This window comes from Simochromis diagramma, unplaced genomic scaffold (assembly GCF_900408965.1).
Source record: "Simochromis diagramma unplaced genomic scaffold, fSimDia1.1 OVJJ01000284.1, whole genome shotgun sequence".
NCBI classification, from domain to species: Eukaryota; Metazoa; Chordata; class Actinopteri; order Cichliformes; family Cichlidae; genus Simochromis; species Simochromis diagramma.
Genome location: NW_024386871.1, coordinates 929,413 through 943,486, shown reverse-complemented (window position 1 = coordinate 943,486; position 14,074 = coordinate 929,413). Strand labels below are relative to the sequence as shown.

Sequence of the window (14,074 nt, the reverse complement as noted above, 5' to 3'; positions counted from 1 at the left end):
ATCCTCTCCCTCTGCGATAACACCCTCTCCTTTCCTCCTTTTGTATTACTATCACTGACACTGTAGGAATTGTCCTTCACAAAAAGCACTTTATTTGACTGAAGACAAATCATGAAACACTTAAATTTATAAAAGGAAGTAGCAACCATATCTCATCTGACAGTTCTTTACTAAGCAGCATACTTAGATATAATGTAGACCCAAGAATGTTTATAATACAGACTAAATCTTTCCTTTGATTTTCCCGTCGTCTCTTTGACCTCGTCTGTTTTCCGAAGAGCGGTGACATGTCATCTGACATGGCCTCTCTTGGAGAAAAAACCCCATCCTTCCATCCCTTCTCCCTGCCTCGTCCTTATTATCATTGCCTTCTCATAACCACCCCTTGCGCTTTTCATAACAGCCCTCTCTCTGTCATCCCCTTCCCGTTCATTTTTTCTCTCCCTCTCCGTCTGTGCGTCGACTGGTTTACAGTGGTGACAGTAGATAGTTTTTAATGAGCAGTAAGATGTGGAGCAGAGATCACAGTGAGACAGGACGGCACAGCCTGGCATCCAATTCCCATTACTCATCCATTATTCACACACCGATTTTTATCTCTGGGATGAGGACTTTCATTTTGAAGTGACATTCAATTTTCATGTCCCCAATCAGCATAAAGCTGCATTTATTTTGACAAAAGACATCTGTGTCACAGAAAGGGAATTTTTTGCGCAAGGAACGAGTTCATTGAAGTTACAACCAGTTCGGCTTCCTTCACAGCAAAACACAAAGAAAACCGTAATGAGAGACACGTGAACTATTGAACCTCAAATCTATAGGTTACGCTTGTTCTCCTACTGAATTTGTAAGTTTATTCACTTCCAAAGAAATAAACAGTCTCTAATTTTTATGGTAGTTTAATTTTAATCGAGAAACTAAAACAAAAACAAAACAAAACTATACGAGGAATAGAGCATGAGGGAGAACACAACAAAGGGCAAGACTGAGACAATATGTACACACAGACGATAACGAGGGAACAGCCAGCAGAGATCAACTGAAACTAATTACAAATGACAAGACAGGGGAAGTAGAGATGAATACAAAGCACAAGAGACGAGAGGTCATCAAAATAAAACAGGAAATGACATAACAGACTAAAAGGATCTCGTTTCACAGTAAAAAAAAAAAAAAAAAAAATCAGATATATTGTTATAATGCTAATGTGCAGCACATACTCATGCACAAAAAGCATGAAGTAAACACTCTGTTATTTAAAAGTTTTATTAAAGGTAAAATGAATGTCCTTTCCGTATTTTGTTATTATTTGGAGAAGTTGCATTTGCTTGTATTTTCTTACTCCACCTTGGTGACTTGTTGTGAACTGATGTTATGTTAAAAAAAGAACATGAATTATTTTCCTTTGTTCCAAACACTTTGGAAGCAATTCAATTCAATTCAATTTTATTTATATAGCGCCAAATCACAACATAAGTCGCCTCAAGGCACTTCATAGCCTTTGGGCAGGTCATTTACTGAGGGTGGGACTCTATAAGAAGGTAGATAGTAGCATGCACTTCAACTGCATTAACACATAAATTGTGGTATTTTGCATGCTGTATTGTGCATATTGTGTATTGTATTTATTTCTGCTGTAGTGAGTATACAGAGGAAGGAAAATCGTAGTGTTTCGGCCATCGCTCCGGTCTGTTATGGAGGTGCTACACAGTATATCTTCAATAAAGCAATGTAAAAATTAATTTTTAAATGCTGAAGGGATTAGCAGAAAGAATAATCATGTGACTTGTGAAACCTGGTTGTTTCAAAAGTCACAATAAGGAAGTGTAAAACAAAAAAAAACAAAAAGAAAAAAGGCGCATTGTTAACGTTGTTATAGTTTATAGTTCAGTTATGACACGTGACTGATGATGGGGTCAAAATGTTTTTACATTTCTTTTAAACTCTAATGAAAAGGCAAACCTGATACGGCCTTAGCAGCGCACTATTTCCATCCAGCACTTTAACCCGGGCCGACTTTATTTAACTGAGAGATTATATTTGAGGAATATGTGCAAAACCGAGTATCCAAGCAACAACAGTGGCACTGTCCCTTTTATCTTGTTTGCCACCTCTGCTACACAACCTTTCCTCACCCTTGAGCGGTTATTGAGGGGATCCAATTTTTGTTGTTCTTTCATTCTGAAAAAAAAATAAATAAATAAAATAAAAAATAAAAAGTGCCCTTGAGCAAAACCCCTCGACCTCAATCTAAGCTGCTCAGTGACCATCAGTATGACAGCGAGGGTGCAGATGGCAGCTTTTCAGCTTTCAGTGTTTGTATGTTTAACTTGCACTCCGTCACACACACGGCTCTCTAAGTCATCCAGTTGAAAAGAAGAATGTGCTCAGTATGAACTCGAGCCTGTTTTTTTATTTTTTTTTATTTGAGCCCCGTTTTTACACTATTAATGGGATTAAAATGCAATCATTTAGTATCCCATTTTATTGGTAAATCATTTATTTAAGAGTTCAAAATTAAGGAATACTTTAGTGCACATTTTTTGTCCTGTTGGAGAAAAAAACGGAATTTGCTTTAATTTGACTCCTTTTATATTTTCAGGCGAGTTCGGTGAGGTATACAAAGGTCGCCTGAAACCTGTGGGGAAAAAAGAAATCCCTGTGGCCATCAAGACCCTGAAGGTGGGCTACTCTGAGAGGCAGAGGAGGGACTTCCTGTCAGAGGCCTCAATCATGGGCCAGTTTGACCAACCAAATATCATCAGACTGGAGGGCGTGGTCACCAAGAGCAGGCCTACGATGATAATCACAGAGTTCATGGAGAATGGAGCACTGGACTCATTTCTCAGGGTAACTTCTACACTTTAGACCACTTTCAGGATCGGGTCATTTAAAGGTTTGATTAAGGTTCCAATGAGGGGAAATTCCCAAGGAATAAGGAGTGCGACCGCACAACTACTGTCCAGAGAGGGTCAATGCATTTAACCATTAATATAAACTGCATCAACCCCGACATAGCCAAGCTTACTAAAGTTTAATAATTAAGGCTTACGACACTTTTCTCCAACGTAAACAGGAGAAATATAACTGAGAAGAGGGAAAAAAGGCTTTCCACACTTACAGCAAGTTTTTGCCTAGCGACTCTAAGAACAACCATCACTTGTCTGGACAGCACTGCTCAGCAGCTCAAGGTGCTAATGGTGTGGTTGGTCAGGTTCAGTTCCCAACCATTTATCATCTAGAACTCAACATGATGCTTAAGAAAAATGAAGATAACATCACCTTCAGCCTGACAGGAAGAAACACACGATTTACAGTCTGAAATACAAATGATAAAAATTACGATTGAGCATCACACATTGACATGGTACAGTATTATATCACATGCTTTTGGGATATTTAATACCTCTACCAGATCTGGATCTGTTCATTTATTAGGCATACCTAATAAACCGGTAACTGAGTATAGGCACCTTCACCTACGGTTCAAACTAAATAACCAAACAGAGCAACAGTTGGAGAGAGGAGGACTGTAAGTTTTTGAAGAAATAGACACAAAGACAGAAATAGCCTCCTGCGCTTCCCTTTCTCCTCTCTTCCTTCCTGTGCTCTTTCCGCCTCATCCTGCCAGCCTGACTGTCTGTCAGTCTGTCCGTGTCTTTGATCCTGCCCTCCTTTTGAGGCGCCTCTAAAAACAGAAAGAGAAACTCTTTGATGTTTGGTTCTCACAGCGTGACCCCTTTTGACTCAGAAATCACCCGATGACTCATGCACACACACATACACAGACACACACAATGATCGATCTTCCTGGTGTTGCTGTCCTAGCGTGACCATCTTGGAGGCACAAGACCCAAAAGATCAATGCCGTGTGTGTGTGAGTGTGCCTAGAAGAAGGTCTTTGCCTGCAGAGGATTAGGCTAGAGGAGCATCAAAGGTGAGGTTTGATGCGCAAAGTGAATTAAAAGACACATACACACACACACACCTTCGACTGCAGAGATGTCAGTGGGGGATGTCAGTGATGTTTATAAGAAACAGAGACAGCCCGGCCCAGAGGTGAGGTAGCAAAAAGGCAAATATTTTGAGTTTTATCAAAAAATGTTTCATAAATCCAACAAAGCCTCCAGCAGCTCTAAACAGGAACTTTCTTAACTTTCCAAGCCACCTTTGTATAGTCTTGGTCAACTTGCTTTCGTTCTTTTCTTCTCTCTTTCTTTTTTTTGTACTTCTTTTTCTTATTCAGTACTATGCAAAAGTCTAGAGCGACCCTTCATTTCTGCATATTTTTTTATTCCAAGGAGACTGACTTTCTTTAAATGTTTCCAAGCGGTCTTGAGCAATGGCTTTCCAGACTTTCTGAAGGTCTTCCAAAGTTTTTTTTTTTCTTTGGACATTGGCTGCTTTTTCATTCATTTTCAATCCAGTCCTTCCACCTGCCCATTTTCACATGAATGTTTGTTGTAACTCTGAATTAACAATCATTAGGAATAAAAAGGAATCTACCTCAAGGAATAAAGCACTGTTTTGTCCACACATAACATACAGCTGGGCAAATAACCAACTTTAAATGATGTCTATAGGCAATTTATTATTAGCAGCTTGTCACAAAAACACATCATTTGTTCCAATTTCTTTATTTGAGTCTGCGAAGAATGCAGACCGTTCTTATTCCTGATGATTTGTTACGTCCCGAGGCATCCCATAGAAACGCAAAAGGTACTCTTCTGCGTCCCTTTGATATGCACCAGATTGTGGATGGAATTCAATAGAATGACACTCCTGGTGGTAACAAACGCTCCAGCCGTGTATTCCAGCCCAAACCCAACCTTAATCCTAACTCTAACCATAGCCTTATCTCTAACCTTAACTACAGTCTTAATTGTATCAGATAGTGTTTTCTAAAGCAATTAATGATGAGAAAGTAAAATAAAGGTACATGTGTAGATTCATTCCAAGCGGTTGTCATGTTTCCTGACATTTCCGAACGTGTAACACACAGAGGGGCTGGGTGGCCGAGAGCGTAACATGCCGAGGATTTGTCACACACACACACACAATATGTTACATTTTGGGATGAGAACGTGTTGGAAGAATGCCAAGAAATGATAAGAAAAAATCCTGCAAAGACCTGACACAGGACCTGAGAGATGCATCTGCTGATCCATCTGCTGTTTAATGAAGCCTCATCAGAAATAGTCTCAGTGGAAGGGTGGCTGTCAAGAAGCCATTGTTAAGGATGGGAAACGGGGAGAAAAGGTTCTGCTAAATTACACCAGAATTGGACTGAAAATCAGTGACAACAGGTCTTACGGATGATGATGAATCCAAATTTGAAAGTTTTAGTTCAAATCCTTTGGGGTCATTATCTTACAGTATGAAATGCTTTGTGGCAACTGTTGTCATTTGGTGCTATGTAAGTAAACCTGAACTGAGAATGAATTGAGATCCTCATCAGTATGTACCAAGGAGGTCAGGAATGAGGTACAGCAGTGAGTGTCTACAGCCATCTGTGAAATACTGACTTTGACACGATTTGGGGCTGCACTTCAGTCAGTGAAATGCAGCCACCATCCCATACTATTTATACACTGTCTGATTGGCAACAGCTTCATTTTTGACTATGACAATGACCTCAAACACATTGTCAATGCAGTAAAAGCACAACTGGATAGAAAAACACACAATAAACACTATCAGTCATGGATTAGCCTCCCCAGAGCCCGGACCTCAACATTATTGAAGTAGTGTGGGATCATCTTTACAGAGATCAGAACAAAATGCAGCCAACATCCAAAGAGGAGCTTTGAATGTCCTAAAAGAAGCCTGGAGAAGTATTCCTGGAGATGACTTGAAGAAATTACGAGAAGGTTTTTATAGAGTTTGAGTATTTGGCTATTAGACCTCAGCTGAAGCTACAAAGTAGAGCAGGGCCCAATGTTGCTAATAGGACAGGACCTCCTGGAATTTACATACAGGTGGTGGCAGAGAGGAAGCAGATGGAGATTTTGAGTTTCTGAGGAGACTTGTCACATGAATGAGAGTCTGAAAGGCACTATGGCAGAGAAGCATTGAGTCAAAGGCTGATTGGCTAGCAGAAGACGTGCAAAAAGAAAATGCTCAGAGCGATGATGACAGAATTAAGTTTGAAAGCGTGGAAAAGCCAAAGTGATGTAAAGAATAGACTAGCAGCCTGAACACTCAGGAATGCAGACAGATGAATGTGAAAAGCTTTTCCTTATTGAACTTCAGCATAAACTGCATTTCAGGCTGTGATAAACAATAAAGGTGGTCATGCACCTTGTTTGCTTAAACTTATTTTAAACTAGCTGACATCCAGCTACATCTGACGGCAAAAAGGCTTTGTAGAATTTCCAGCTGTCTACTTTGTATTGGTCCAAAATGCCTGCTGTAACACTTTTATCACAGCGTTTCAATTAACTCTTTTCAGGGTGGTTTTCACACATGCACTGCTGCCCTGAACTTTTCTGTTCGTCACCCGACTGTGAGCTCCGTGTGGGGAAAAAAGCTAATATCCCACATGGTCACAGTAAACAGTCTTGAACCCTGCAGATCCTTTGTACAAAGTCTATGTGATGTTCAAGAGAAGAGGGCAGGTAATAATCTGGAGTGGTTATCTTGTTTCCTGCCTCTTGCACACCCTTTCCAGGACGCACAACTATCTAAACCAAACGGGGCATCTGAAGTTTAAAAAAGCGTTTGAAGGGAACTCTCTACGGTTGTGTGCCGCATGTGAGGAAGGTCAACTGCAGATCACTGCCCAGAGTTCATGTGTGAAAAATAGCTTAGTAGTAAAAGCATTTGTTATATTAGCGTTGACACAGTTTGCAATTTCTTGGTCCCTTTTCAGAGTTTTTTTTAATTACCGTTATTTATTGAAGGATAGTCGTCCTTTGAGTATATCACATTTACACACCTGGAAGCTGCAAATTTTAACCACAGTCTGACTTGCTGGGCTCTAGGGGGTTAAAGGCCTTTCCTAAGGGCACCACAGTGCCCAAGGAGGGAAGGTCAAAGGGATTCATTTTCACTCTTCCACCTAGATTTTAGCCTTCCGGTCATAAACCTGTTTCTGTAACCTTCTAGCCAACACGCAGCAGGACGTGTGCTTGAAGATTTTAGTGTGTCGGTGTATGCAAAGTTATTAAAATAGTCAGAAGTAAGAAGCAATAGTTGGGTTTCAGATGCTGTATTTTAAGCCTGTGCCAGCCTCTGCCAACACGAACACAGTATGAGCAAAGAAGTGAAAGCAGAAAATGGAATCTTGCAAAAGATTAAGTTCAAGTTTTTTCTTACTTGCATCATCTTGATCAAATTCTTTTTATGCAACTGTAACACAGCGTACCACATTTACACACCATCATCTGTGCTGCAAATAGGGACGGGGATGGGGGGGGGGTAAAAAATGTTTTTCTCTTATGACATTTTCTGTGAAGTGGTAATAAATCTTCTTACCTGCAAGATTCTTTCTAAAGCACTAAAGTGAAAAAACCTGATAATGGAAAATAAGAATAATCCTGTCGGTTCATGGTTTCACAGCAAAATGATGGGCAGTTCCCAGTGATCCAGCTGGTTGGTATGCTGAGGGGCATCGCATCTGGAATGAGGTACTGAGACTCACACCCAGACGCACACACACACACACGCGCGCACACATTCCCACTACAGAAATCCATTTTACTATAAAGATGGAGAAGAAACTTTTCCTAATCTTTCAGACATGGGTATGAGGATTTAGATTTCTTTTGGCGATATCAGTTCTTTCAGATGTTGAGATTTCATGTGGTGATATTCGTGCTGTCTGGTCATGTGCATCAGCAGCTTGAGATGCGCTGTCTCCACATCCTGACGACTCTGCACGGACACATACATTGATATGAGCACATAAACACATGCAACCTCCGCTATACGCTGCATTTGAATCCACTGGTAAAACTGCAACTTTTCAGCTTGGCAGACTGACAAATGCTCACACACACACACAAACTCACGCACACTAGAGCCTATCTGTGTTAAATGCAGGCTGTGATAGCACAAAAACATGTTACAGTATACACATACATTAAATCCTATTCCTGTTTTATCGAAGGTAGCTGGCAGTGATAACACACACACACACACACACACACACACACACACATAACTCTAAATCCCATTACCTTTTTATAGTAGCCTAGGTAGCTGGCTACAGATAACACAAATTCATACAATAACTCCTGTTGATGTTACAGGTACCTGGCGGAGATGAGTTATGTTCACCGGGACCTGGCAGCTCGAAATATCTTGGTTAACAGTAACCTCGTGTGTAAGGTGTCTGACTTCGGCTTATCACGTTATCTGGAGGAGGACACCTCCGACCCCACCTACACCAGCTCGCTGGTACGTAAGCTAAAAACACACTAACGCTTCCTTCTGCATTCCTTCATTCTGCAGACCAAAGGTGGGCAAAATGTTTGTTGCAGTGGTAGCTTTTCTTTACCAGGATTCTGGCCTGTTACTCACATTTATTAAAAGGTAAAAAGATGCACCACTTAAGAACTTTGGTTTGCCACAGTTTAACACACAGAAAATGAAAAGTCTCTGGATTGGTGAAAATGCAAATTTTAACCATTTTACAAGTAGGTCAATCATTTTAAAATAAAGTTTTCAGTTCAGTTCTGTCATTAAGAACTACCAAACATTTCTTCCCTTTAAATAGATTTCAGTATATTGATACACTCAATATACACATTATTAGGTACACCTACCTAGTACCTCTTTTCCCTTCACAACTGCATTCATTCTTCGTGGCACAGATCATGTTGTTAGCGCCAAATTCTGACCGTACTATCCGAATGTTGCAGCAGAATTTAGGATTCATCAGACCTGGTGCCATTTTTCTAATCTTGTGCGTTGTCCAATTTTGGCAAGGCTTTGTGAATTGTAGCCTACCACGTTCAGAGTCACCTAAATGCAGGTTTACTTCACCATGTCTTCTAATGCCTAAATGCATTGCACTGCTGCTGTGTAATTGGCTGATTAGGCATTAGGTTGTGTTGATGAGTCGTTGAACAGGTGTACCTAACAAAGTGGCAAGTGAATGTATATAGAATATGTAGGAAAGGGATAAGATTTTTCCTATCCAAACCATAGTGGTTTCAATTTGTAGTCCATTTGTAGTCCAAGTACTGTCGACCAATTATATTTGGCAGTCAGAACTTTCTTTGTCATTACTCATCTACCTTATAGAGGCTTTTATATAAAATGATTGAAATGTATTTTCCATATATATACATACTTTTATATGTTCAGCAATTTGACTGTGATATGTGTTGTTTCCTACACACTTATCTGTGTGGTGCAGCCAGTCTGGAATCTTAATTAAGACTAAACTGATAAAGGCCGGATTGAAGTTTGTCCTGCGGGTGGTGAGTTGGACATTTTAGAAAGACTCAGCTTGTCAGATCGCCGGTTTGTCACACCGATTTTTTTTATCAATCTAAGCCGGACTTCACGGGCCCGCTGCCGTACCTCAGCTCATCTGTGCTTTGAGCTGAATGTTAATACTTTAAATTAAAATTTGCTTGACTGATTACATTAAACATGTTGTCACACGCTGCTTGAAGGTAACAATTTGTGTTATTTGTTTCTGCCGCTTCTCACTCGTCCCTGTGGTTGTGACTGTACTCACAAGCTGCCAAGTAGCTTGCTCACTAATAAAAACTATGTTGAGCCACTCATGATGTTCATGTTACAGTTTAGATGCCTTTGCACACAAAAACGTTCACTGAGTCTTTTTTTTTTTTATATCCCGCCAGCCCTGCATTGGCCATTATCCTATAGACCTATAGGCATAGACCTGGCCGTTCATATTGTTCACACAGCATGTTAACCCTGAGGCAGATAAAAATTCAATTATAAGCTTAAGAGATCATAAATGTAAGCGATATTTTGAACTCGCAATGAAAAATCAGAGTACTGTACTCCATGGGAAGAATAAAGATTCAGGCTATCCTATTGGGAAACAAATATATTTCATAATTTAACCCTCTGAGGTCTAAAAACGGATTTATGCTTTTGTGTTAAATCTACAATGCAGGTATGTTGTAACTGCAAAACCCTCCACAGACGTGTAATGTACTTACACATAAATGTAAGGACTATTGTGATTGGCCTGTTCAGTACCGTTGATTCATCCTGTGCATCCAGCTACGTTTTCTCTGCAGTTTTTGAGTTTATTAGTGAGAAAACTAATAATCAGAGCCTCAACCTCACAACCTGACTCACAAGTCAAGAGTAGGCCATGGGACAAGGACATGAACACTAGCACTTTGGTTGTAGGAGACTACATTGGTTGCATCGTTGACTGGACCAAGATTCACCACAGAAGTCTAAATTAGTTTTAAATCTTCATCAGTGATGTCACTGACTTAAACTTTAGCTCCTGTGAATCATAAATATGTAAGTTTTGTTTTTATTTCATTGCTTTCCAAGGTCTTGTTAATCAGGGAACAGATTAATTTTGATACATCAAAAACTATTCACATTATTTTTCCAAATAAACATTCTGTTTTAGCCTTTCCAAGGGAAGGGTACAGCCTGGGAGTATTTTTGAATCTCCTTAAACAAAAACAACATGACTCAGTGGGCTCAGTTGTGTTTGCTCGCATCTATCTGTCGTGAAACACGGTGTTACCTCCTTACTAGGATAACACAGATGAAGATTTGATTTGACAAGAAACAACAGGAAAACTAGATTAAACTGAAACACGCAAAGAAATAAATCCAAACCAATATTCAAAATGCAAACAAAACCCAGAGCACAAAACTAACCAGAATTAAAGACTAAAGTAAATACAGAGATCTAGGACCAGGGTGGGGTTAAAGAAAAGTTTTTGCCTGATGGATTAAATACACACTGCCTTAAACTCGTGTCGCTTGCCTGACTTAAAAAGGAGTCTATTAAAAAGAAATGTTTGTCTTAAGCATTTCCTTTAATATATTAAATTTGATACAGCAGCCAAACCAGCATATGGTAATGCATCCTTTTATCCTGGATTTCACTCAGCAGTCAGAAGGAAGAAGTTTTTGTTTACGCACTACTTTGTCTTCATTAGAAAAGACAACAGCAGGCAGATGTGGATTTGTCTCCGTGAAGCAGGTGGATGCTATCAAGCATCTGCTTTGTCTACACTTCCACACTCGAGAACAAAAAAAAGTAGGAAAATTCATGTTGCCTGCCCTTAAATTTCCCCTCAAATTTGTCATTTTTCTTTCTTTTTTTTAACACACGTGTGCATAATGCACAGTTTTCAACACCGTGTCTGATAAGAGACTTCAGCTAAGAACTATGTGACGAATACGTAAGCAGAACTATCAGGTATAAAGCTACAAATCCTTTTTTTCTTCCCTACTGCCCTTAGTTATTTATTTCCTTCTTTTCTTTCCCCCCCCCTTTTTTTTTTCTCTCAGGGAGGTAAAATCCCCGTGAGGTGGACGGCACCAGAGGCGATCGCCTACAGGAAATTCACGTCAGCTTCAGATGTCTGGAGTTACGGGATCGTCACCTGGGAGGTGATGTCATATGGGGAGAGACCTTACTGGGACATGAGCAACCAAGATGTAAGTCACCACCTGCTTGCCTGAGAGAGGGCAAAAGAGAGAGAAAGAGACACTTAGTTTGAGTTCTCACTGATGTCTGCGGCTGTAAAATATCGTGTATGTCTGTTCCAGCACGTGTGTGTGGCGTTCGGGGGAAGTGCTTGTTTGTTTCCTCCGTCACAGCAGGGCGTCTGCATGTCTAGGAAACACACATGGAAAATGAGGACATCAATTTAAGTGTCACAGAAATGTTTGTTCCATGAAAATCAGACCAAAAGGCAAAGGATTTTTTTTTTCTTTCCTGGGATTTTCTTCTGGGAATATTTCATGGTAGTGACAGCTTTATTCCAATTACCTTCACAGTGTGAGCAATTTGCCGCGGCATTTCTTTACCTTGCGCTCTCCTTGTGTCTCGTCACATCACACTGATGTTTATTAAGTGTTCTGAGATCATTCATCCTGCCGTAGTCAGTTCACATTTACTGGTTTTGTGTTAAAAATGGTAACACTTTATCATAACCATGGTGAATACATATTAAATATATAGTTGAACTTTAGTTAATAGCTGAGATAACAGTTATATTCACACCATAACATAATAGTGGAGCTTGTGAGTAGTTGTGCTTAAAGCAAACTGCAATGACAACCATAAGTGATGCAGGACACAAACACCTTTCACTACCACTCAACCCGTCGTCTTATTTGAATCTGTTTTAAAATCTGTTTTACCGTCATCACAGCTGTCAAAATAATGACTCTGGATTCAGTATTTGTTAACCATTTATAACTTTACAGTAACCATTCAGATAACAGACCAGTTAGCCAATTAGGAAATATCATTTCACCTCATTTTATTGTTGCTTTTTTAAACCGTAAAGGAGTCCTGTTATATATTTAATGGTTATTATAAAGTGGTGCCAGAAACACGTGTACTTTCTTTAGGGTGAGAATTCAATTTATTATTATTTTTATTTGTATTTATTTATTTTCTTGCCTGTCCCGTTTGGCTCTTTTGCCAGCAGAATTATTGTCTAAAGGCGAAGAAAGATGCCCAACGGATTTACTTTACCAAATGGTCCATCCCAGCCTTGCCGTAATGGTCTATTTGATTCACCTTTTATTGTTTATTTTATTTTCACTTGTTAAATACGGGACAGACTTGACTGGGGAAAAGAAAGGGGAGAAAGAAAGGGAAAGAAAAACAGCGGAGAAGAGGGATGGGGATAAAGGGCAAAAACAACAAAAAACAACAAAAAAAGCAGATAAAAAATACATCTATCAATCACCTGGATCACCTGTTGAGAAAGAAAAAAGAGAGAACAAGCAGAAGAAAAAAAAAGAGCAACATAATAAACAACATCACGATGATCTATGGGAATGTAACAGTAAATACTAAATATTAAACATTATTGTGCAGCAACTGTAAAACCCTAAAGGGGATGCAGTGCAGTCCATGAAAATGAAGGTTCCACAACACTGGACTGCTGACATTTTTATTTTTAAGTTTCTGTTCTGAGAAGAAACATGATGCGCAGATTATAGTTACAGCACTAAAACCCACTTCAAATCACTGAAGCTTTAAATCCAAATTCTAGCTTTCTCAAATGATATATCTAATGACTTTGACACAAAGGAGGCTGGGGATTTTACAAGCTTCCAGTTTCGCTCGAGTCAAAACTTTAAAATACATTTTATTGCCGCAGAAAATCTGCCAAGCAGCTTCTAGTGTGTTTATTACCCCGGGTAAATATCTTCAATCAGCACCTTCTTAACTCTATTTCAGGAAACCACAGCCCCGCTCCAGCAGCATTTACCTGGCTTTAGACCATGTTAACTCTATATATAAAGTTTTCTTTGTAGGATGAACTGCCGAGAAGTTAATCAGTGGCAAGATCCCCATCCTAACTATAAGACTGAGACATAAGTCTTTATTTAAATCATAAAACTAATTCATTTCTTTATTTTTCTCTGTGGAGCACCATTTTCCCCATGTAGCTTCTATATCACCTTAAACACCTCTTTCCCCTTCTTTCACACATTCACATTTTTCTCCCCTTGCAGCTCCCCCAGTCTTCTCCCCCATGCTTGCTCGCAAGCAACAGAAGCAGCCTATGCAGCAGTAATGACACAGTCAGTATAATGATAGAGACAGATTTATAATGGCAGAGACTGCGTATAATGATGGTGAAAGTGTGTGTTACCACTAACGAAGGTCTGCCGGGGCATTAACTATGCATGAATCTCACACCCTAAACTCACACATATGACACACACCCTGCTAATCCACACACACACATGCAATCATACATGTGTAAAGGCATGCACACACACACACTTACACACACATGCAATTTCAAAGAACACGGAGCGGGGAAATTGTCAGCGGAGCCACTGCAGGTGCTGTGTTCAACATGAATTAATCATGAAAGAGACCTGTGATGTTTCACTACATTCGCTGCTATTTTGATTGACA

General features: G+C 39.7%; 1 protein-coding gene across 2 annotated transcripts in view; it reads left to right on the top strand.

Annotated features, from left to right (window-relative positions):
- LOC120733382 (ephrin type-B receptor 1-like) overlaps positions 1 to 14,074 on the top strand; it is a 127,356-nt gene that overhangs the window by 97,103 nt on the left and 16,179 nt on the right. For both annotated transcript variants that reach the window (XM_040031503.1, XM_040031504.1), the window contains exons 14-17: positions 2,603 to 2,850; positions 7,561 to 7,628; positions 8,253 to 8,400; positions 11,473 to 11,622. In XM_040031503.1, the coding sequence (XP_039887437.1) occupies positions 2,603 to 2,850; positions 7,561 to 7,628; positions 8,253 to 8,400; positions 11,473 to 11,622 (614 nt within the window). The remainder of the gene's footprint in view (positions 1 to 2,602; positions 2,851 to 7,560; positions 7,629 to 8,252; positions 8,401 to 11,472; positions 11,623 to 14,074) is intronic.